The sequence below is a fragment of the Equus przewalskii genome, chromosome 8, assembly GCF_037783145.1.
Source record: "Equus przewalskii isolate Varuska chromosome 8, EquPr2, whole genome shotgun sequence".
Taxonomy (NCBI): Eukaryota; Metazoa; Chordata; class Mammalia; order Perissodactyla; family Equidae; genus Equus; species Equus przewalskii.
Window position 1 is genome coordinate 8,731,543 of NC_091838.1, and position 26,360 is coordinate 8,757,902.

Below are 26,360 nucleotides of genomic sequence, written 5' to 3' on the forward strand. Positions count from 1 at the left end.
AATATTTATTATAAAGACGTTAAAAAAATACTGATGCCTGGACCTCACCCTACAATAAAATCAAAATCTGTAGAGATGGGACCCAGTTCTTAATATATTTAAAACACTTTTCCAGGTGATTGTGACAGGAGGCCAGTGTGGAGAATCACTGAGAAATAACTATACACACCCATGTACACTCTACACTCCGATGTCCCCAAAGTGAGTCTTCTCTTTGCTTAATTCTTGGAAAGCAAAATAGGGTATATAGTTTTGTGATGTGCAATATGGAGGTCAGACTACTTGAAATGTAGGTAGTCTGAATTGAGATATATGTGTCAAACTGATACTGGATTTTGAAGAATTGGTACTAAACAAAAAAAAGAATGTTTCATTGATTTTTACATTGATTATATGATAAATGGCAGTATTTTCGATAAATTGGGTTATTTCACTGCTTTCTTTTATTTTAATGTGACTACTGGAAAATGTAAAATTACATGTTTGGCTTTTATTATTGTTCTATTGGACAGCTTTGGTGTAGTTGAAAGAGCAAGGGAATTGCCATCAGAGAAGAAGGACATAGGTTTCAGCTCTGGCTTTGCAATACAAAAACTGCACAGCCTTCGACAAGCCACTTAACCTCTCTGTGCTTTGGGTTGGTCATTTATGAAATAAATATATTCATATTTCAGAGTAATTGTGAGAAATAGAGGTAATATGATCAAGCATCCAACACACATTGAGAATCTGGTGGTTATTATGACCTGAGGAAAGGTCAAGGTGTCTTCTGCCCGCTTCTTATAATGCTATATAGAAAGACCCTTTTCTCTTACACTTGCACCACATACTGTCAGTGGAGAAGTACGGTGCCTTTAAAAACTGAAGAGTGCATCAGGGCATGAGGAGGAGGCATGGATAAAGGACAGCAGCAGCTGCTTTGCAGGCAGGATTCTGTTTGTGCCTCATTGTGCTCATCTCTGCTGCTTCTCACTTTCCCTGACATTTGGCTATTTCAGCTGCTGGATTCTGAACCTTGGTATAAGTCCTTGTGTCTACTTTCATCTCAAAGCCCTTAGTCTACCTTCAAAACCTTTACTCTTGCTTTCAGAATTCTTCCGTGTTTTTGTAAGGCTTCTTGGCATGGACCCCATCTGAGGCTCAGGGTCCTTGTGTCTGAGTCATGTCCTGATGCCCACACTCTTTCCTCTGAGTGATCTCGTGGAGCTGGCCTGCCAGCCACTGCTGGGGCATGTCAGGCACACCTTCAAGTCCTCAGGGACTTTTACCAGCTTCTGGGGCTTCCAGCTCCCCCTCCTTAGGGTCTCAGACTTCTACTCCTCCACCTGGTCCAGTGTCTCACCTCAGATTTAACACTTATATCCTGTGCTCTAGCTCACTTGGATTATTTAAAAAAATGTATGACCTCATGTTTTCCTGCCTGTGTACCTCAGTTTATGTCACTTTTTCTATGTAGAATGTCTAATCTCTCTTTCTTCAAAGAAATAAACATTTCAAGAAATCATTCCAGGGCATCCTTCTCCATGATTTTTCCTGTAAAGTGACATTTATCCCTGAGAATCTGCATGGAGTGTTCCATGTTCATCTAATTATTGCTCATCATATTGAGACATTTATTATAGGTATGTATGTACTTATCTTACCATTACTATTAAATGAGCATACTTTAATAAATATTAGGGTCTCATGTGGCCCTGTGTTTCAATGGAGCCCATTCAAAAAAGTCTCATATATACCAGAAATAATTGAAAAATATTCCCAATATTTGCATATTTACTTTTAAGAATATTAAAGATGGTCTAGTTCACAACCTTTGAAAATGCTTTTTTTCTCTTCTTCCTGATTTTCTTTGACTTCATTGAAACCTCTTACTTGTCAACCCTCCCAAACTTTCTTTTAGAAACCCATTTCATTGCTTTTTTAATCCTCCCTGTAAATCTTAGCTGTTTATTATGCAAAATGAATTTAACATGTTAGTTTGAAAAAATTTTTTGTCGTCTGCTTCAACCATCAACTGGCTTATTAACAACAAAGAACTCTGGTATTGATTCTTCATGAAAAAATCTTTCTCATCTTATCGCTCTAGCCTGTGTCTAGATCTGCTCTCCCAATTCTGTGTCACAAAGGCTTGGGAATCAGTTGAGAAAAAAGTAAATTCCCATTAGACAAAAGAATTGAAGAAAAATTCCTTACAATGAGGGATGGAGTGGAGATGGGGAAAGGCTGGCAATACTGATAGAAAAGACTATGATCATCATCACATATTTCAGTTTCTATTGGTCAAAGATTTTACGGTCTTTTTTTTAAAACTTATTTATTTCATTCCTTACTGCACCTAACATCAGAGACTTAAACTTACTAAATGCTCAATAAATATTTCCTAAATAAATTTGATGATTTACTGGATATTATTTAGGACCATCTGGGAGGGCAGGTTTTGTTTGTGTTGTTACTCCCTAGCTATAGCTATCTTTATATAACTTTTTGCCCTTAATATTCATGGTTATGTATTGTTTTATGGACTCCAAAGAAAATATGGGATACAAGAAAAAAAAAATTCAACAGGACAGTCACGATGGTCACACCATCCTACTCAAGTGAAATGCGTAAAATGAATCATGCAGCCAATGGGGAAAAGTGTTGTTAGGAGTAATCTACATCATGACCTCGGCCATTCTTATTTCTTAGTTTCAGACTCAAGAAGTACATAATACTTATCCTGTTCGATTTCCAGTGTTAATTGCATTAGTACTATTTTTCTGTATTTTCCGAAAGATGTAATATTCAGGAAAATTACTTTAAGGTTCTATACATATATATCAGTGTCCTTTCTTTCTTGAGTATAAAAAATGTGTTTCTTAGTCCCTTTGTTTTACATTTTCCCCTATTTTTTCTATGAATTTCTGCCATTGTGAAGTTCATGCTATTCCATCAGAACTCTCATTTCTTTAGGCTATTAGAGTAGGTTTAAGTATACTTCTGTAAAGATACTCTTAGAAACTGCAGTGTCCCTTTGTTTAAGGACCACAAAAGCCTCCCCAGAAATCTTCCTGTCTTGACTAATGTGTTGCTTAGGCCAGGTGACTAAGATACAACCTCCTTTTTTTTGCTTTTCCCAATTCCAGCAAACCGAAGGGAATTTGTACTACAGAATGTCAAGAAATATCTTTACCAGGGTCCCTCTTTACTTGGATGGCTTACCCTGATTTGCTCATTTGGTTATACATTATTCTATTGGACATCGCATTTCTGTAATTCATATCAAATCTGTGTGTGTGTGTAAATGTGCAGCATACAGTTTGAGAATCAAATTTAAAAATTGTTACTCTATTGCATAAACTAGAAAAAAAGTGATAGGAATCAAGTTTTTAATCTTCTGTAATGCAATATTATGCAGCCTTCACTATTTTCCATCAACTTTATTTGGGAATTGCATTTTTTCCTAATCAATCTGTGTATAAATTCTGTCTCAATTATATTGCGAGCTTCAGGAGGGCAGACATTCATTTACAAATATTTACTGAGTATTAATAGACAATGAGGGTACAAAGATGAATAAAAGATGGCTGCTTTCCTCAAAGAGCTCCTATTCTAGTTGGAGAGACACACATGCAAACAAATAGCTATGATCTCGTGAGATGTGTTTGCAGATCAAGTGTTAGGGGAGCAAGGAGTATGGAACAGCTAATTTCCTAGAGTGGGGCTTTGGAATGAAGATGCAAGTTAAAAAGGCTCTAAAGGAAAGGGTGAAGAAGATCAATGAGAATTTGCCAACAGGCATGAAGAAGAACATCTTCGGAACAGGAAAACAGTAGAGTTATATAGATATAAAATGTGGGATTTATTCCAAAAAGTTTTTCTGGCTAAATTTAAGGATTTTTCAAATTAGGGAAGTTAAACAATCAGACTTATGTATTGGAAAGATACATCTGGTTGCAAGGTGGATAGAAAGATTGCCAGATGAAGCAGGTCCTGGTGAGTAGGTTATTGCATTATATTAGATAAATGATGATTTAAAGGGTTGCACTGCAGACAAAAAGAAGTGGGAAGTTTCAAGTAGTTAAGAATTAGAATTGATGGACTGAAAAACAAATTGGACAAAGAACAGCTGAGAGAGCTGTAAGAATTTGATTTAAGGCTTCTGGAAAACCAGTGCTACCATTATATGAGATCTGCGGCATATGAACATAAGCACTTTTGGGAATGGGGTCATATACTGAATTTAGCGTTGGAACATTGACTTTTAAGATGGTCAAGTGATCAGGAGTTCCATCTGGGATTCATCATGATAAAGGAGGTAAATGATGGTGTTGGCATGGAAGAGGTCAGGTGAAGAGTGGGACTGGAGAAGAGGAATCCCAGGGAACCACCGTATTTAGTGGGGAGGTAGAGAAGAAGGCACTAGTCAAGGAGAGTGAGGAGTTGCCAGAGGAAAAAAACCAAAAGATTAAATACATACATACATACATACATACCCCTGACAAAAAAGGAAGGCAAATGAAGCATCTCAAAAAAGACTCCATGGTGAACAGGATTAAATGCCATAGGATAGGCTAATAAAACATACATAAATTCTCCATTATATTTGGCCATTGGGATTGATATATTTATTTAAGTCTAATTCAGAGAACTGGAGTAGGACTGGGTACAAAGAAGCTGAGTGTTTTCGCTTGTACATGACTGCTGTTGAAAGGAACTAGTGATATCACTGGCAGTCGTCCCAGAGTGTAATGGAAGACAGAACCCTAAAACGTCACAAGATAATCTTGCCCATCTCTGGATGTCCAAGCTCCAGGTCAGTGCATATTTATGAAGCAACCACCTCTATGAAAAAATGAACATTGTAGGATCTGGGGATGTAGCAAACAGACATTATGGAGAGAATGTGGGCAAAGAGAAAAGACACATCCATACATGATGGAAGATGTGAAACTGGAAGAGAAAATGCTCCTTTCCTTGGGATATGTAGATTCCATCCTTAAGAAGGCCTTATTAGGCAGCTATACCCTGCCACACTAATATCAATTGAAATTATAAAACTACCAAATTTGATTTTAGGGGAAGCTTGAGTCCTCTGTAACATCATCACTTTTTAATTTCCACATTGGCAAGGGCTTTGGTGACAATTACTGAGTCCAGAGTCTACTAAAGTAATTGGTAATGAGAAAAACTTAACTGGACGTCCAATTGCAAAAGGATAAGAAATAAGGAGAAGCATGAAAACAGGGAGTATAGATTACTATTCTGAGAAACATAAGTAATGAAAGAAGCCAGCCCATGTGGTCTAGTGGTTAAATTCGGTGCTGTCACCACCACAACCTGAGTTCATTTTGTCATCAGGAACCACACCACCATGTCTTGGATGTAGTACTGTGGAGGCTTCATGTTGCTGTGATGCTGAAAGCTATGCCACCATTATTTCAAATACCAGCAGGGTCACCCATGGTGGACAGATTTCAGTGGAGCTTCCAGACTAAGACCTGCTAGGAAGAAGGACCTGGCCACTCACTTCTGAAAAAATTGGCCATGAAAACCCTATGAATAGCAGTGGAGCATTGTCTGATATAGTGCCGAGGTGAGAGAATGGTGCAAAAAGACCAGGCAGGTTTCTGCTCTGTTGTACACAGGGTTGCCAGGAGTTGGAATCCACTGGACGGCACTAACAAAGTACTGAAGGAAAGAGGGGAACTTGAGCACATTTGTGGAAAAGGGTAGTCAGTGAAGAGAAAAGGATAATTAACAGACCTCCTGTTAGAGTTAGAAAGAAAATGGTATAAAAATCTTAGATGAAATCTTAGACAAGAAGTGGGAAACTTCCTCTGTCCCCCGGGACATGAAAAAAGAGAGCTGTGCAGCACTTCCATCTAAACTGAGATTGCAAACAATGAATAAGCATTGTTATAAGCTTTTTAGTCATTCCGAAGACAAGTAGAGAGAAGGTTTGACTAACTTTGGGCAGAGACAGCAAAAAGCCAAGAAAGTAAGGAAATTGAAGGCACTGAGGAGAAAGACTAACAATGGACTCCAGATTGGGAGGAGGCTTGCTGAGGAAATAGCCATCTTGATGTGATCAGAAAGTAGATGTGGTACAAATTAGAAAGTCAACAGGTTATAGTCAGATAGTTTTGTTAATTTTGACTTTACAATGAGAGATGGCCAAGATCCCAAATTTCCACATCCTAGGCTGGACAGATGCAAACAATATATGAGAAGAGGTACTAGAGGTAATGAAAACTTGTTGCCCTGGATAGCATTTTGTCCCAAATCCCTATGTAGTGCTTTATTCTTGTAACCTGAGTAAGATAAACTTAATTTCCCCCTTCAGCTTCAGACTTGACTGGACTCAGGCTGAGTGCTATTTGATGCTTACTTTCTCCTGAGGCCCACCTTGGTCTTGGTTTTCACTGCCTGTATGTGGTAAAAATAATATGATGAAAAGAGAGCAACACCAAGATAAAAGCAGTTAAAGTCTCTGACCCCAAGATGTTATCCTTAATAGAGTAAAACCCTGGGTGTCTGTGAGCACTCTGTTTTGTCACTGACTCATTTTAAAGCTTTTCAGTGGCATGCACACAGTGGACGCATCTTGAAACCTTGCACTTCTTCTAGATCAGTGGTTCTCAAGTGGTGGGGGTGAGGGTGGGAGCAAACAAGATATCAAAGTCATATAGGGAGTGTTTTCAAGGGGAAGAGAGTGTTTGTGTCTGAATGTACCTATGTGTGTGCAGGTGGGGGAGGCAGTGTTGTAAAAACTTTCAGGGGATTCTGATAAACACCTGTATTTCTTGTGATTTCAAAATCACTGACCTGAAGATGAGCAAGTAAGAACCACAGGAGTGATACTGGCCTTACGGTTTAAGAGTTGGCTCTGGTAGACGACAAAGTCCAGGAAGTGGGCTACTCGAGTGGAATGGAGCTGGAAATTATTGGAGTAAAGAGCAGGAAAGAGTGAGGCTGGAAGAGTGGGTACGTCCACCCCAGGGTGGCTAAGGCTCTGGATCTCTCTTTTACCACCCGCAGCACTTTCTCTAGCACCAGGCACATAGCGTATGTTCAATAAATACTCTTAATAGACTGTGTACATTTCAGAAAAATGTATTACTTTTAATATCAATTATGTGAGCATGCAACATTGCTAAATACAAAAGTCATACAAGCTCACAAATGACTTCAGAGACTGCCACTCTTTTAATTAAAGAACCATTTAGGGCCTATTAAGACATCATAAATCATAGATCCTTTCCTGTTTTCACTTGTTGACAATGCATTTTCTCCCTATTACTACAGGCTTCACTTGGAAGCTTTGCTGCCTGGCAGTTACATTCCTTTATCCATTATTGTTTCTCTGAAGAGAAACAGCACTATCATTCATCTTCTAAAATAGTTATGTTTCCACTGTGTCTGAGTAAGACTCAAGTGTAGGGCATTTCCAGTGCGCAGCTCTGCGGGTATTGCCTAAAAATGGAAGGCTGCTTTTTATATATTGGAAAAACATTTCTGTGAATTTATGATAACAATGTGTTGGCATAGGATGCTTACAATTGATAAAAGGTACATTTGACAAGTTCACACTTGTTGCCAACGAGTCGAAAACTAAAATTGTCATAGTTCTAGTTAATTAAACAAAGCGAGTAGCATGGAAAATAAAAAATCTGAACCATGCTCAGTTTACAGACCACATGCCAGAAAAATATCTTTCCGGAAGTAGAACACAAAAAATAAATTCTAATTGAATTTCTTTTTCAAAAAAGTGTACTTTCTATGATCTAGTCATGTCTGTGTCATCACTCATCTAGGTAAGAAAGACAATTCCTCTTTCTGGGGCTCAGGTGTCTTCTCTAAAATATGTAGGCTGAACCAGTCCATCTCTAAATATTCCCCTACAGATCACAAGCCCTGTAATTGGCTTTAGTTTTATGGCGTGTACAATAGAAAACTTTTTGGGGATGGACAAAGATAGGTTCAAATCTTAATTTCATCATTTATTATCTTTTTCAGCTTAGAACAGTTATACCTTACTGAGCCTTAATTTCCTAATCTGTGAAATGGGATAAGGCTACCTTTTTAATCAAATTGTTGGAGGATTAAATGGGAGACTAGATGCTGGGAAGTGATTAGCATAAGGTCAGTTGGTTAATAGGCATTCAATGTGTATTGGCAAATCAGTGCCTTAGTTTTCTACCCTTTCCTTCTCTCCTTAAAAGTTCAATTCCATGTGATTACTGACTTGCATGTAAAAGACATTACAATAAAATTTGGAAGATCCTGTGAACTTTTGCTGGGTGACATTTGTAGGATGTGGACATTTTGGAAAGTAGATTTTTATCTTCCAGCTTGGGAATGCCTCTGAGTTTGAATATAGCAGACAAAGTAGCAGGAAGAGGTTGAAATAATTCAAAAGCTCCATATGACTTTGAAATTTAGCACTATTATATATTCAAAGACAAGCATGACACCACATGCATTAAGAATAGTATATCATATAGGATTATAAACCCTCCACATATACTCAGCACTAGTCCTAAACTTTACAAAACCACAGGAAATCAGTTTGGAATTCCACAACTTTAAGGATGAAAAGACCTTTACCTAGATTTACAAGAAAGCTATGAGGATAGTAAATGAGGATATTGAAAAAGTGATTTTGTGTTGGATGTTTTCAACAGACTACTAGAAATGATCTAAAATAGCCTCAGGAACCTCTTTTTCCACTTATGAGTCTATTGACAGGTGGATCTGTTTGAATTTTAACTGTACCTTTTGGACTCTAATGTATTAGACAGAAGGAAGTACTCTAAAATTTAATCTTTTCTCTTTCTATTTTCTGAGACACGGTTAACATTTGTTCTAGTAATATATGATTGAGGACCAAATGATATCCATACCCTGATCCCACTCATCTGAAAAGTACTGAAGGGAGATGAGGGCAGACTTACCTTTCATCCTCTATGCAACTACAAAGGAGGGTTGAGTTCTGCTATGTCCATATAGGTTACCTGCCGAAATGCTGCTTAACCTCCTTCACATGGGCCTATATCTAAGATCTTGAGGACAGTTAAGTGGGCTCTTTATTGTAAAAGAGTCTTCCTGTTGTCTGCTATTTGTCCAGTAACTCATGAGCCATTGGCATATTACTGGTTCCTTATTTATTACCACTGATAAATGATTTCATAATACTGACCAGAGGGATTACACAGCTCACAAAACCTTTCCACGTAAGAACCATGATGTCAAAACACAGCAGAAGCCATCAACAGTATTAATGAAGATTGTGTTAACTTCTAATGATGACTATTATTGTATCAGAATGCAATTCACACTAATTATTAGTAAAAGTTTACAAACATTAAAAAGTGCATAATAACATTTGGATCTGATAGGGCTGATAAAAGACATGAAAAACACAACACAAGGGCTTTACTTTTGTGATTGGTGTCCACATGATTGCAAGGAGATCATTTTCTCCATCTTTTGCAGCTCCATGGAGATAAATTGTCCTCCAAATTTAAATAGTAGCATACAGCACTGTGAGAGATTTAATTCCATTACAAAAAAATATTTCCACTTCTTAGTATTGTCTTGGCTTCTCTTTCCCACCTTCCCAATTCTCCTAAATCCTCATAATTAAAAATAAAAATATTAGTTGGGAAAAGTTCCCTACTTGAGAATAAAACAAAATTTGCAGATTAAATTCTCGTCTGTGCAGACACCAAACAGACTGAATTCAGGTAATATTCACATTAATGGATATTTTCAAATGCCTGTATAGTAAAGCAAGGAGTCTTGATGAATCTGTTAAAATTAACCAATTCACCAAACAGTGGATTAAAGGGAAAGATTAAGTTAAAAATATGTGTGTTGTATCCTGTGTACACCACCACACTATGGAGAAGAAAAAGAGGCAGCCCTTTTAAAAATGAGTGGTATAAAAATTCACAGTAACATACATTATTTTTGTTTTTCATAAGCAATCGAATAAGGGGGCAGTGCTGAGCATCTATATTGTACAATACAAAACAGTGTAAATAACACAGCAGGAACACACAGATACATAATGCTAAAAACAGTGCTCTCTGGATGGTTCTTTTACTGGGTGAATACTTGGGCCAGAGATATTTAAACTCTGGGGTTCAACCAACCCTTTGCAATTAGACACAATTAAATCCTCTGACATTGTGAGGGGCCAGATGCTACAGGAAGGATCACCGTCTAGGTCGCTGCTACTCTCTACAAGCATTTCATCACATGGTCAAGTGAAAGGATCCAGACAAAAATGACATCCAAACACAAGCCACATGATTTCAACCATTGCTAATGACAGAGGTAGAGAAAAGTCTGTCTGCAGCCACAGCCTCTGCCCCCATTTCTAACACGATGATGAGCAGGTTCCTGCAATGCAGCACAGCCATTTTCTTTTTCCCCTTTTCACTCGTGGAAATAAATGCATTCCAGCCAGGCCTGGAGATTGGACACATTGTCAGGTGTTGAAGATCAAAGTGGGGTGTTAGCTTTCAGATTTTGCTGCTTCCCCCTGGGCTTCCCCGCTTTGTTCTGTTGAACTTCGCTGGGCATCTTCTTCACCTTCTGTAAGAGACAATGAACAAAGGAGAAAGGCAAAATAAAAACTATTGCTTATATTTACCGACTTTCAATATATCATATTGGAAATTTCAGAAATACTCAGCCAGTCTGAAATCCTCAGAGAGACAAGTGTATTTTCTTGGGAATCAATTCCTCATCAAGAAAATAGCTTACGTGTTTCAAAGGCTGGCTGATTCTCACTCTGTGAACTTGGAACATCATGGCTCAAAAACAAAATAACTGAATTTTCACAGTGGTTAGTGATTATCTATGCTTTTGTTAAATAGCTAGGAAATCTCATGGCCAGGTCACGGCTCTTAAATATAGTTTCACAAGTTGCAGAAGTCAATAGTTTCACAGGTTGCAGAAATCAGAAGTGAGGAGCAAGTTTACTTTTTTCCTCCTGACTGTCTTATTTTAAGAAATACAAAAATTGCATTTTACATTATTGATAGCACTTGAGGATAACCCAGCTGATTTCTCAAAGCTTTAATTAGTTTAAATTAAAAGCAACAGTGGAAGATGAAAGGACATTATGTCAGCTGGTCAGTCCCTTGTCAGACAGTTATCATGGCCCCTGGCTTGCCTGTAGAGAACAGATCACAACTCCAATAAAACCACCCTCATGGCGGCACCCTCAGCAGCATTCCCGGCTTGTGACAGAGCAAACACTGAAATTAAACAATGCATTCTCTCCGTATGAAGTCACTTTACCTGGGTGAAAGCTGTAAGCAATCCTTGATTCAAAGATTCATATATTTGCATGTGTTAGTTCATTACTAAACCACCAACATGGCTTACTGGACAAAATATTTTGGGTCATTGCAATAATGTAAATTATATCCATGTTTACTAAGAGTTTGTTACCATAATTCAAATGGATAGAGGTAAGTGAGCTGGTCCATTCTTTAGATGGAAATGTTGGAAGGCAGTTTCTCCTATACTATTTACAAGTACACACAAAACATCTCACCATACACCATACTTTAGGGGCATTAAAAGCAGTTCTTCTACATTAAAAAAAAATTCTGTTCTAAACTGGTTCCAAGGGTATGACCAAGCGTTATATATCATTTTCATAAACTACTTTCACTATTAGAGCCATGAACAGTCTCCTAAGATGTGCAGATGGCCTGAATCTGAGATGTGTAGATTAGCATGCAACGAGAACTGGATAAACAAGAGAAGCTCTCAGGAACCAAAGGAATGAAGTCAAATTAGGGCAGATGCAAGACAGAAGAATATGTAAGGATGAAAGTGACTGCATGAATACAGGATGAGGACCTTGATTCCCATGGGGCTGGGGCCTTCTAGGTATCTGGGAACACCTCTCAGAGCTGAGTATAAGGCTGCAAACACAAAGCCAGTGGCTAAGGAGATGCTGTTAGCATTCAAGGTAAACATGGGACAGCAACATCATTGAGTATAAACTAAAAAAGCAGACACGCAGGGATTAAAAGGGGATCCCTCACAACTCTCAGCTAGTGGTGTTTCATTTGTCATACGGGTCAGTATTGTACGGTTGTTATTTTTAGTTCTTTGTATGTAGTATAATAAATAAAGTCAGTGCTGTTTAGATTTTGCGTAGTTCTGGACTTTATGATTTGAAGAGAAAAAGAAAAATTTTCAAGAGAATTGCAATTAACGTGTATAAATGTTTAGAAAAGAACACATTTGGAAGGATAAAGATATTTGAATTATTTTAAGTTATTTAATAATAACATAAAATATAAAATTATTTCAATTGTATTTAATATAAAATACCAATTTATTATTTAAATTATTATATAATAATCTATTTTCTTGTAAAAGAAAGGTCATGGGACTAGTGAGTCTCAATTTCAGTGAAGACAGAGAAAGAAGAAATTAAACTGCACTATGAATAAAAATGCCCTAATATTAAGGGTGGCTAAAATTAATGCAGATTATTTAACATAGAATATTAATATAAAAATAAAAATGTCTTATGAAAGAAATTAGCAAATTTCCAAAGACTGCAGAAAAAATATCTATTTACCTTCCTCATGCCACCAACTTGAAACAATTCCCTACAGCCTTTCTCAGAGCTGCTTTGAGAAGTAACTCCTGGTAGTAAAATAATAGAGAAACAACGCCACCTAAAATATACATGGGTCTGTGTATTCCAAGGTGGTGATGTTACAGTTTTATTTTCAATCTGAATTTGAAAAGACCAATCTGGGACCTGCTCACCTGCAGCCATTGAATAAAGTACTCTTCCTAGGTATTTTAAGGTAATGCTGCCATACTGTTTCATTAACATACACTCTGACTCAGTTTTCCAAGAACTGGAAGGCTTTGCCATAAAAATTCTAGTAGCTAAGAACTATTGAATGGTTACCATCAGTCAGAGACTGGTAAGTGCTGTTCACCGTGGTGTAGTTACTTAATCTGAACTCCTTTTTACTTTTAAAGGGTTTTTCCTCAGAGAAATACATTCAAGTTTGATACTTGCAAAAGCTACAGATGGAGGAACTATCAAGGGATTCATCAAAACGCAGAAGTACTTTGAGTATTAAACTTGCCTTACTTTTTCATGGATAAAATTACTCTCCTTGGGTAAAAGTTCGAGGGCTAATAATACGACAATTTTTTCCCAAACCCATTCCATCATGAAAGGAAAATGAAAAGACCTTTTTACCTATGACTTATTTATATAACAGAATGTTTTACTTCCATTCTCAATAAAATTGGTCCTGGAGACCCTTTTCTTTTGAAATGGTTCTTGGAACTGAGGACCAGCAGACTCATTCGTGAATCCTGTTAAGCATCTAACTCTACTAAATGTTACAGGTGGCCGATATTGTCAAACATGGGAATTCCAACTTTGTTAAATACTCTACGTAAGAAATTTCAGAGCTTTTCTAGAGACTAGAATTTTTTAAAAACCCACGTGTTTTATTGATTGCATTTGTAAAATCAGATTAAAGACTCTGCATTGGAGTCGGATCCTGTAAAGAGAAGTCATTGAAAACAGAGCAAGAGCGATTAAAAGATTAGGCCCTGACTCTTATCTTTCCTTCGACTGTTTATAACTCTTTCGATTAGTTACTTTCAAAGGTGGTTTTTCATGCCTTAATCCTACTTAGTGAAATGCTGCAAATGATTCCATGTTCACAAAGAAGATGTGTCAAATGACTCACCTGTCTTGTTGATATCAAGACCTGCTAATTTTAAGGCTAATTCATTGCTGTTGCCACTTGCAGAGGAAACCAGGATATCATGTATTGCATTTCTTCTACCTGTTCTTCCTGAAGCAATAAAATCTGCATATGTAGTTTCCACATCAGTCATTGCTAACAAATATCCACATAGCAGGGGCTACAAAACAGAGAAAAATTAAATAAATATAATGTAAATATAATGTTGGTCATTGGTAAACATTTAACAAAGACACTTAAGTTACTGGCCTACAACATGTATGTGAAATAATTGTCTTGCTTACAAGTCCATAATGCAAGTAATGCTTTGATTCTTGCTCAAAGGTCAGGGAATTTTTTCCGTAAAGGGCCTGATAGTAAATATTTTAGGCTTTCAAGGCCGTATAATCTCTATCCCAACTACTCAACTCTGGGTGTAGTGCAAAAGCAGTCAACGACAACATGTTAAATAAATGTAATAAACTGTATTTACAAAAATAGGCATAGGGCCAGATATGGCCTGCCTGCCATAGTTTATGGACACCTGGTTTAGACCATGAACTTCTCCTTCTCTAATATCATTTTAGTCAGTCTTCAACTCCAGAGAGAACTACTTGAGAGCAACATCATAGCAAGGTGGGAAGTGGAGTGGAAGTGGTCCATCCTAGAGGTGAACAGTAAGCAAGCTCGTGGTCTGCAGAGAGTCTAAGATCAGTGATGAGACTGACCAAAATCCAGTTTGCTTTTTATTATCACCATGCACCAGCAATTCTAAACAGTGTCAGTGATCAAATACTGTTTCCAGTCCAGGAGGACAGCTCCCTTGTGGCCCCCTTGGTAAGTCATGTCTTGAGAGGAATAACAATTTTTCTTGACTGAATCGTTGAAACACAATTTTCAAATTTACAAAGGAGTCAATAAAAGTGATTTCCCCCCCCAAAATTTAGTGATACATATACTTAAAGACTTAATGAAGAAAAATATTTTCAAGGTAAAATAGGAGATATGTGTATTAACAAAAGACCACCAAATGCAATCTTTAGGTTTTTCTTCTATGTTTACATTTATATCCTTCCTTGAAGGTCAAAAGAAGGATGAATGCTAAGATAGAAAATTCAGCAGTCCCTCAGTATCAGCAGGAGATTGGTTCCAACACCCCCCCCCACCCCCACCCCCACGGCGGATAACAAAATTCCGGATGCCCAAGTCCCTTAGTCCGCCCTCCATATCCGCGGATTCTGCATCCGCGAGACCACCGTTGAACCCGCGGATACAGAGGGCCGACTGTAATGAATTTCTGTTGGGTTAATTTGTTTAAACAGTACTTTAAAATAACACAATTTCCCTCCTATTCCTAAACATTCCAATTACAGTTTACTATAGTTTAAAAACTTACACCAATAATCAAGAGAAAGGAGTCTTTTCAAAATATAAGAAATATGAAGGAAGCTACAATGGTGGAACCCATACATCATCACGTGCATGCACACTGGCACTCCGAAATAACTTGATGCCATTTACAGTGCAATTTAGGACGGCAGCCAGTAGCACATTCCTTTAGGGTTAGTTCTTTCCCCAACATTTTGAGGAGGGAGCTGTTAATTCAATCTGGAGACAAGTTTTGTATTCTTTAAGAGGACACAAACAGGATAGAGGGAGGAATAGCGTAATACAAGTTTTGAAACAGGAAATATATATATACATAATGCATGCTTTACTGTGACTATATTATGGAAAACACTGGTTTTCATTCACTTGACTATATTCTTTTTTACAGGAATATGATTTAATGGTGGTTATCATTTTAAAATTTCAGAATGATCTTCAAAAGATTTTGGGTTTAGTCTTGGCTTTGCCACTGGGTCATGGAGTGACTTTCAGAAAATCACTTGACCTCTTGGCATTACATTTTCTAATAAGTAAAGTGGGACAGCTGGATGACATGGTCATTAATGCACTTCAGGTGGAGGTGTAAAAACTACGATCAATCAAAACTGTCTCATTTCTAAAATCTTGAATTTGGAAATTTTCTTCTTTGGTTGTAACTGCTTATTCTTTTTCTTTTCCTCTTACTTTTAATGAATCTGTTCTCCACGCTGGTCATATCTTTAATTCCTTTAACCCTTTTAGTTTCCTCTAGGTCCAGTCTGGATCAATTGCCCACCATTTCACGTGGCTGCTTCTTAGCATCAAGAAGTCCCTTTGATCTGTTGTTTCCTTGACTGACCTAAGCCTCACCTGGGAAAACAGCAGAGTGCACTTTCTCTGATCTCATTACTGGGTGGCTGAGTGTTATCAGAAAATGGCACAAAATTGTGCCAATTGGCTCAACTATAAATTTTTGACTTTGTTATTGTATACACTCTGAGTTGATGGGAAATTCTTTTGTTCACCTCTAGTTGATTCTTCCGTACACGTTTCTCTGTGGGGAGGATTCCAAACTGTTTCCAGTTCACACAACCAGACACCCCATGCCTTAAGAGATGACTTTGCATCTTCCTTCTCTGAGAAGAGAGGACGTCTGCTGCAAGTTCTCTTAAATTTCTTCCTCTCTCAAACACAGTTCTCTGTAGATCTCTATTCTTTCTTTTCTAGATGAACTAGCCTCTTTCTTTTTAAGGCATGCTTTGATTTTATCTTCTATCACCTCTGTAGGACCTTGTTCCATCCATTATTTTTTGTTCAATAATTTGAATTGTCTTTCTCCCTTGATTTTTCCCTTATGTTTAAAAGCATATTCAAGTCTTCTCTTACTAACAAAAATGAACCAACCATTCAACCATATACCCTTTCCTCAACCTACATACACCTTTGCACTGCCAACTCTATTCTTTATTAAATTTTTATGATGGGTTTGGCTACTTTTATTTTCTCACTTTCCTTGAACAAACCTTTAGAATTTTTGTATTCCACTGGATTTTCTATAGTAGGTTTTATGGAGACTGCTTTTTTCTAGATCACTGAAATGATCTTTATTAACATGAGTAACTGCTTGACGTTAAAGTTTCTTGTGAGCGTCCATCCTCTCTGAGTGGTCTGTGATACATGACCCTGCCAGCTGCATTCTCCTTGAAACTACCCCCCAGCACATCCAGCAAGTTATAGAGGCAAGATTATTATAGGAATCAGACTTAGCTGTATTTGGATCTAGACTTTTCATTTCCTCGTTATGCTATGTCTAATCTCTTTGTACTCAGTTCTTCCTCTATAAATTGTGATAAATATACTTCGTTCTCAAGGTGGCTATGAGAGTGTATTTGGATTACATAGCTAAAGAGCCTGACACAATGTTTGGCAGGCATGTGGTGGGTGGATGCTGATGAAGAAACCCCTTGTCACTTTCTTCACTTCCATGAAACCTTACCATCCTGGTTCCATCCTATTTGACCTTTGTAATCACAGATTTCTCTTCCTAGGCCACCTGTTGAAATAAGTGCACATTTCATAGGATTTTCAGATCAATCCTGGACCTCTTTACTTCCTAACTTGAATAACTCATCTAATCCCAAGGCTTCTAATTCCTCACTATGGATAATGGAAAAGCGTGCATCTTCTGTTTAGACTCTTCTCCCCACCGCCTCACACACAAGGGCAACTGCCTGCCAAATAGGTATTTCCACTTGGTTTTGCACAAGCATTTCAAATTCTATAAAAACAAATAAGACAACAAAACACACAAATAGAGAAAACTGGCCTTAATTAATACACTGTGTTGGAGCATATTTTTACTTATTTCTCTCACTTGATATCCATGTCTGATTACTTGCCAGGTCATGTTGGTTTTTATTTGCTGTCACTCATATTTATTCCCTATAAAACACAGGAAAAGCTCTTACCAGGATTAGTGCTGAGTTTTTCCACAATCTGGAAAGAACCCACTTTTGCTGCTTTAATTTCAACCACTCGCTCTCATACATGATATGCTGTAGAATAACGCACAATATTTTTCCAGAGCTTCTCTGGTGGTGCATTTGTTCAAGTCTATTATTCCAGCTGGCAAACTCGCTTGTTGAGATGGATTTAGCCCTCAAAATTCAGCCAGATGCCGTCTTCCCTTTGTCTTCTTTTCCCTATCTCTTCAGCTGGCACTCCCATGGGCTTTGATTTGTGCCTGCACAGGACACTTAAATTCTGACTGTCATTATGATTGCCCCTCCTTCTAGACAGATCACAAGCTTTGACAAGACAGCAACTGCATTTTGTTAATGTTTTAATTACATACATTTCCTAGTAGAGTCCTTTGTACATAGTGTTAAATAAAAGTATGTTGAATAGAACTGAACTATGACGATGAAATATATTAATCACCCTTCATCGGTGGCCACAGAGAACTTCCCTTTTCCCTGGTTACACTAAATTACCAAATCCTAAAAATCTGAAGATTTACAGTTTAAAGAATCTGAGGACCAGATAATTCAAGTGATCTGCCCATCTTCACGTAGTTAATTAATTAAGTGTCTGGAACGAAGGTCTACGAAGTTCTACTCCACTCCACTCCTGCTTTAGCAGGTTCCCTGTCTGGGAGGAACGAGTTTGGATAAAGTTTTTTACCTTGGAGTAATTCACTGCTGTTAGGTATGAAGATATTTTCATTACCTACGCTACCATCATTAACCAACACAGTATTTAGTTTCTGTGTTCCTTGAAAGATTTAGAATTGGACATGCACATCAACCTAGCAAATATATCTCATAAAAGTTTAAGAGAAAGTGGGGTTACAGGAGTAATTTGTCTCATAATCATTGTCACTATCTTTCACTGTTAGTCTCTTTATATCTTTTTAAAACACAGGCCTTTAAAAAAGCACAACTGCTTTTCTCATTTGATAACAATGCTACGAAGTAGGCAAAAATATCTCAGTCTGAAATGAGTTTCAGAGATGTTAAGTGACTGCTAAATTTGAAATATCAAGAATGAGACAGAGAAACGTGGTAACATTTTCCATGAGAAGATATGAATTAAAAGAAAGTTACTGTTTTATGATACGTATATCTGAGAATGTTAAAAGATCATGGTGGTAATTCTACTTATAAGAGCGGAGCCAATTCAACTTAATTTGAATTTTTACTTAGTGTACTCGGAAGTAATGAGCACACAGAAGAAGAAACAGGGTTATGAAAGGTGTAAACATATATTGTGTTCACCTTTAAAATGTGTCTATAGAGCTTTCAATTCAATTGAGTGAAAGACAATAATGATGATTGCGAGAAAAGCTTATTCCTGTAAACCTCTTCTCCCCTTAAGCGTTTACGAAATCTATCTGCCAGATTGATGTGCATCCAATTTTAAACCTTTAAAGTAACACAGAGACTAAGTACTGGGCATTCAATTACAGTAGCCATTATAATCATTATTATAATAATAGTTATTATTATGAGAGTAGCGTTTCACTTTTATTACATTTTCTTTCCCAGATAAAGGATTTACTTTTCAGTAAAAGAAACAATAGGTGACAAATAACACATATGTAAATAAGTGAACGGAGGAAAGAATACAGTTACATTTTTAAAGAAAATTATAGATGCTGTGAACTCTCTATTTTTCCTTACTCTTCATGATTATAGTTCTTTCAGTGAATTCTCATTAGGTACTCAAAGATAGTTATTTTTACATGCATGGCAACGACGTTATTTTTTCTTTCAGTTAAACATTTAAACACAGCTCCTCAATTTAGTGATGTGACTACCAGAGACCAGAAATATCTTTTACACTAAATATACCACTGTATAATGACTTGTAGTTTTGCTTAGAAATTCTGGGAAACTGTCGCCAAATGATTATGTCTGACAAATAGTCACGAAAAAATGATAAAAGTTAAAAAAAGTCTAATAAATGTCAGCAGCTGGTAGAGGTTTAATAGAGCAGTAATTAGCACACATTCTGGCCTTATAAAAACAAACTAACCAAACAAAATCTGGAAAATTTACTAAAAGTGGGATTTAATTCTTCACTAGAGTTTCCTGTTTCTGTTGCTATGATTAGAATTTTCTAGATGACAAAATGGTAGTATTGGATATAAACAAGATAATATGTTATTTTTTTGTATCCAATTCTACAAAAGAGCCAATTATACTGATCTTCAAAGTCTGATTAGAGAGGGGAAAAAGATATTTTATTACTTAAGTAGTGTACTATTTAAAGTTAGATTAAATTTCAAAGCATAAATCTCTAAATATTGATATCTAAAGATCCAAACAAAATTCATGACTAAGAAATAAGCTTGCTCTTTCTCTTCCCCCTCTTGTAAAAGCCCCACTTTCTCATTCTTTAACAAAAGCAGCTGTATACTGGTATTCTAAAACTTCTTCATGTGTATAATGGAATCCTAAATTGAGATTCATGAATCGTGTTGGTCTTTTCCTTGTTTATGCCCTTTACCTTTTTTAAATATCATATACACAAATTACTTGACATAATAAACCAGAAGATTTTGCCCTAGTAGAATTTACAGATTTAGACAGATTGGCAGAGGTTAGAAAAAGCAGGTACTTACGTCTCCTATAGTAAACAAATTGAAGCGTTCTACATAGATGTATCCTAAACGAAAGTAGGCCTAGGAAGCTGCTAAAATGATTTTTATAGTGACATTGAGTCATGAGCCAAATGGTGACTGGATAACATGCTAATTTTACTCCTGTAAATGGGAACACATGAAATGAGACTCACAGACTTGGAAGAAAGAATGGAGAGAATGTCATCAGCAGGCACTGAAGTCTTCTCTCTCACATGAGTGATAGGATTTCTTTTAAGTTTAAAAGAGAAGAAAAATTCTTCTTGTCCTTTTATTACAAATGCAATTACATAACTTCTCAATTTTCACTTCTGAAATCATGTGAATTGTGTTAAGAGCCCTTGAGTATTACTATGTACTTAGGGCTTGATTTATATTAGCGTTTCTGAAGCATTTTGGTCTCAGATATCCATCACATTCTCCAAAATTATTAAGAACCCCAGTGAGCTTTTGTTTATGTGGTTACATCTGCGAACATTTACCATATGAGAAATTAAAACTGAAAAAAATTTTATTAATTCACTTAAAATATAAACAATAAACCCATTACATGTTTACATAAATATTTTTTAATGAAATGAAATATATTTTCCAAAGCAAAAAAACAGTGACAAGGATGTCATCGTTTTACATTTTGCAATTCTCCAGCTTAATTTTGCAAATGTCTGGCTTAAGAAAAGACTTCTGGTTTCTCATATCTACTTCTGCATTCAATCTGTCTCAATATGTTGTTTTAGTTGAGGATATGAAGAAAATCTGGTCTCACACAGATTTTTTTACTTGGAAAAGTGAGGAGAATTTTAATAGCCTTTTCAGAGAATTGTGGATTTTAAAAAAAATTTTGCAATGTGGAATCTAAAACCATATTAATATGCTTTCCATACTCTGATTTATTAAAATCTATTGTCTACCTTGCACTTTAAATGAATCTTTTGCCCATGTGTATTTTTTTCATATTAGGCTTTGCTCATTTGGAAAATATTGGTTCACTGGGTTATGCAAAATTTGTAAATGATACATTTCATTATACAATAACACATTTGTTGATAACACCAACTATCTCATCAGAAAAGTCTTTAAGAACTGGGAAACTGAAGGGTCACAGGGGCAGATAATAAGTTTTCCAAAATTGTAATTTTTGTTTGAAAGCTCAGATTTTCTCATTGGCAACAAATACAGCTGGATTTTGCTTCTCTTGAAGTGTCAAGCTCACTTTGTTCATTTTCAAGAAAATCTCTGCCAAATATCCAAGTTTGAAAAACCACAGTTTGAAAAACCCTGTCAGTTGTTCTTTCAAGTAGAAACGGTGGTTCATGAAAAAATGGCTAGTTCAGCTCCCAACTCAAGTAGTCACCCCAGTACTGCACTTGAGCCAACCATGCTCTCTGGCACATGGCAAAAGTGCTTTGAGTGACTTCCTGTTTCTGCACATGGAATATTAGAAAGACCTGTACTTGAGGGGCGAGATTTGACAAAATTAACATTTTTTTACTGCTTCATCAAGTACATTCTTAGGTAAATCTTGCATTTGAAAAATATTAGCTGTGAATGTGTGGGGGTGGAGAATACCAGTTACTAACAGAGTTGGTTAGTGCTAAGGTGCCTGCAATTTTTCTCACCATGTTTTGCATTAACATTAGTGCAAATGTTAGCCTAGTGAAAAAGGCAGATAGCAACAGTATTATTATGAAAATTATCTTGATTTTGTGAACTGAGGGAAAATATCTCAGGGACTGACTGAAAGGATTTGGGGGACATGCAGGAGTCCAGGGACCAAATTTTTAGAACCGTTGATCGACATAGTAACAGGAAGCTATCTGAGAAATGCTATCGATTACAGAAGGGAACCCTTTTGTAAAGAATTTAACTAAGCAAGTTTTTGATTCCTAAAATATATTGGAAATATCAGCTGCTCTATTTCCATGCCAAGTATGATCCATCTTTTTCTCTTTTCTTTTCCTGTATAAGGATCTTACTTACTTATCTAATTCAGGCTTAAACACAACCTAGTAGCTTATTTCCTTAATCTCACAAATCAGTGGGCTTCAAACTAAGTCTCTTGAGCTCAGAACAGGGTTCCAGGACTTGATGCGACCTCAATCCCCTTTTCCCTTGAATAGGGCTACATTCTAGTCACACTTTGGAGTGAACGACAGCAAAGAAATCAAGAACCACAACTCTATTAACAGCAACAATGTGAAAATTTCCACAAGTCTCCTCTGTTAAGGCATAATTATAATTCCTACACCAGATCATGACACTGCACGCTCTAGAGTGCCATTTGATACAAAGGGGACCCTTAGAAGAGTTTGGATAGTATCCTATCAAAAGCACACTTTAATAAGGTAATCTCACATACTGAGTTAGACTGTGATATACTCTGAGTATCACAGAGAGATGCCAACATGTATTAATTAGGTCAAACTCTTTTCTATTCTAAATCCAAGGCATTGACCTTTTTATCACAAAAACATCTCTAGAATAAATTCTGCCCAATAGACTGTCTTTTGACGGTTTTCACAATACGTTTTTGACTAATACTATTAGAGATAATATCCCATCTACCTTGGTTGGGGAAACTTCTCCACTCCCTCTGATTCTCAGTGTAAAAGAAAAATTCTTAAGTTTAAGAAGTTCCAGTATTTGATACTAATGATTATTATTCTCAATCTTCTCTCTATTCATCAATTCATCTCTGAGCCCCAGTGATGTGATAATTGTGACCCTTATGCTTTCGTTCAAGGTTTTACATATTTCCTTTTTTGAAGGAGAACATTTTTATATTGTTTTTTGTAAATTCATAAGCTAGTCAATTGTATCATTACTTAAGTTCTTCTCTGAAAACTTCCTTTAGCCCAGATTCAAATACTTTTTTTCTTTCTGCAATGCTTCACAAATCAAAACTTTGTAATGAGAAATAAAAGCCTTAAAATGTTATAAATCTAGAAGCACTGGCCATCTTCCTTTAGGAAGTATTTTCACTGTCTAGTTAGGCAACAAGTGACCTCAAAGCTACTCATAAATTCCTTTGCTCATTCTAGTTGATTTCTTTACCATCCCAAACAAGAGCAATTTTTTTATTTTTCTGTGCTTCTCAAGTCTTATTTATATTTCATTTTCTTATTCTCCATAGAAAATCTTGCCAAATGATTTTATGGAGAAGATCAAGGTCATCCCACATAAATTTCTTTGATTTCCCTTTCTTTATCCTCACATCAAAACTGTCCACTTCTTTATTCAAGAGTCATTTTGCTCAACATTAGTCCGTGCTGGTGCTCTTAATTCTATCTTCTCTCCCATTATTGTTCCTTCAATTTTGCCTTGTGCTTCTAGAATTTCTTCTTTTCCCTACTTCTCCAAATGCCTATAAAATTGTTTCCCCATGACAAAATAAATTTCATCTTTTTAACTTTGTATGTTCTTTAAGACACTCACCTGTTTGGCTTTCCTTTACTCCCAAACTTGTAAGAAAAGAGGTAGATACTAATTTTTCCTGCTTCCTCTACATTGCTTTATTTCTAATTCCTTTTCAATTTGACTTACATATCTATCAATTTACCAGAATTGTCTTCTCAAAGAAAAACCATTACAGATTAATCGAAAAATTGAATAGGCTTTTCACAATAATCATCTATATCAAATTGCATACAGCATTTTACACATTATTCCTCTCTTCTTGAAACACGTTCCTCCCTTGGCCACCATAGTTACTGTACACTTTGTTCTCCCATAATCTTCTCCTATTTCTTCCTGCTCTTTCCCCTACTTACCTCGTAAGTAATATTTATTCTCATTTTTGTTCTTTATGTTCTGTTTGGTAATCCTGCTTACCCTAATAGTCTTCACTGGCACCTCTATATAGATGACTATCAAATCTGTAATGTGGGGGCCTGATATTTTTTGAAGCATGAGAATTTTTACTGCCTATTGGATATTCCACTGTGGTTGTCCTTAAAAACTCAAATTCAGTAAGTTCAAATGGAATCTCTTTGTTGTATCTCCACCTCCACCCCCAAAAATATTCATTCTCTTCATTATTTTAGTGCGCATTACCACTATTTTCTCAGTCACCTATGATAGAAATCTTAAATTGTCTTCAATTACTCCATCTCACTAATTTTTCACATCCAATCATTTCTCAAACCTCATTGATTTAATTCTATCCATTCAATGTCATCATCTCTTTCTTGACTATTGCAATTGTAAGGCTAACTACTTACTTATCTAAACCTGTTCTTCTCCAACTTACCCTTTACACTATCACCAGAATTAACTTTATAGAACACAAAGTACACAAAAATCTGCAGTAGCTCCTGGGAACCCACAAAACATGGTTCAGTTTTTTTGCAGGGCTCCTTAGAATTTGAAGCCAATCTCCTTTATTAGCCTCTTTCTCTACACTGTCTCTCCCATGCACACTAAGGCTCAATCATGGCTAACACTTGCAAAATTTCTGGTGTTTTCCTACTGGTTTTCTCATGCTGTTTTCTCAACCTGGAATGCCCTTCTCTCCCAATGATAACAAAATCCTCCTCATCTTGCAAGCCCAGTTTATAAGCCACGCTCCCTCCCCATCTCTAGGTTTAATGAGTATCTTTATTATAGTGTTTATTTAATTTGGCACTATGCAAAAATTAATTATTTTCATGTTGCTCTTCTCCCTATATTATATTTTCCTTGAGATCTGCATCTTCAATCTTTGAATCCCTCACAATGCTTGGTATAGGATTTTGTATGTTGTTCTTACATCTACCAATCTACCAAAAGTATTTTGTAGATTTGTTTTTAATCATCTTACTCAAGATCCTTATTAGTTAAGTAAATTTGTCAAGGTTGTAGCATTGTCAATACTAAAAGTAGGCTGAGAAAGCATGTTTCCTTATTCTTATTCAGTTCATTTTCTTGTCTCATAAGACTTTCCATCAATTTAAGGAGATGAACTATAGTCATTTCCTCTAATACACTTTTTCTTCTGTATGTTATTAATTATAACAGAGGATTTTAAAAAATAACAGCAACAGAAAGCACTCTAGAATTCTTAGTAATCTATCCTATTTTCACTTTATTGAGGGCTACCTCGTTTTAAGTTTTTTATAAAATATATATGAGTAAAGTAGCAAATTAATGCATGGGATGATTTGTTCTGTCCTTCACTTGTTAGGGCTTTTTACATCATTTATTTAACATTTCAAAGGGTTTATAAATCATTTACAAGCTAATCTTTGCAACATCCCTGCTGAGACAGTCAATTAGTTGAAGAGGTACTGTTGGTTGGCAAGTGACAAGTAATAGTACTCGCATATTACAGATGAAGACACTAAAGCAGGGAGAGGTTAATTGACTTGACCGTGTCTTACACAGTCAGTGGCGTACTGATGTCAGAATGGGGCCCTGAAGTTATTCACATCAGAATCACAAAAGCATTAAGAGCCTGGGGCTGGTGCTGTTCTTTGTTATATAATACTTTCTAAATCCTTTGTCTTCTCTCTTCCTTTTCTGGCTCTGTATGAGTCCAAGGAGGAAAGACACTTTTAAAATCTATACCTTCTCATTAAACTAAGACTCCGGTTTTTTTTTGGTCAAATAAATATTTAGCTTTTGAAAGGATTTTAGAACATTGACATATTTCTTCTTAAAATAACTCGTTATACACTTTTCTATCTTTAAAATCACAATGAAAGCCCAAATCAAGCTCAGTAATATTTTCTGGTCTGTTCCAAGTTGTAACAAAGACCATAAGAGTAAAGAAACAGCTATTTTTTACGAATGCTTTATCAATAATAATAACAAAAACATCAAATATTTGCCAGATACAACACCAGGAAGTTTATGTAGATTATATCATTTAACTTTCTCAACAGTTCTATCAAATAGGTATGCTTATTATCTCAGTTTTAAAGATGAAATAACAAAGGTTTAGAAACATTCAGTCATGAAACTGGTGGGTGATTTAACCACTTACAAAACCAGTTGCCATTTTCCAACAGTTGTTTTGGAGCATACTAAACTTCGTTTTCTGTTGATGGTTTGCCATCAGTATTTCCTTTCAAACATGTAGGCAGTTCACATACTGTTTTGAGACATTAGTCTGTAGGGTATACTTTATTGAC

General features: G+C 36.3%; 1 protein-coding gene and 1 long non-coding RNA gene across 7 annotated transcripts in view; one reads left to right on the forward strand and one right to left on the reverse strand.

Annotated features, from left to right (window-relative positions):
* The window catches only part of LOC139085019 (uncharacterized), a 45,850-nt gene extending 32,513 nt beyond the window's left edge, over positions 1–13,337 (forward strand). The window contains exons 4-5 of the long non-coding RNA XR_011542982.1: positions 116–201; positions 13,015–13,337. This is a non-coding gene — a long non-coding RNA (uncharacterized lncRNA). The remainder of the gene's footprint in view (positions 1–115; positions 202–13,014) is intronic.
* PKIA (cAMP-dependent protein kinase inhibitor alpha) overlaps positions 7,080–26,360 on the reverse strand; it is an 84,038-nt gene continuing 64,757 nt past the window's right edge. For 5 of the 6 annotated variants that reach the window (XM_008514565.2, XM_070630406.1, XM_070630404.1 and 2 more), the window contains 2 exons: positions 13,743–13,920; positions 7,080–10,584 (listed from right to left, as the gene is read on the reverse strand). In XM_008514565.2, the coding sequence (XP_008512787.1) occupies positions 10,505–10,584; positions 13,743–13,893 (231 nt within the window). In that variant the 5' untranslated portion in view covers positions 13,894–13,920 and the 3' untranslated portion in view covers positions 7,080–10,504. Of the gene's footprint in view, positions 10,585–13,742; positions 13,921–20,232; positions 20,372–26,360 lie in introns of those variants that run through there. The other variant, XM_008514564.2, reaches the window with a different exon arrangement.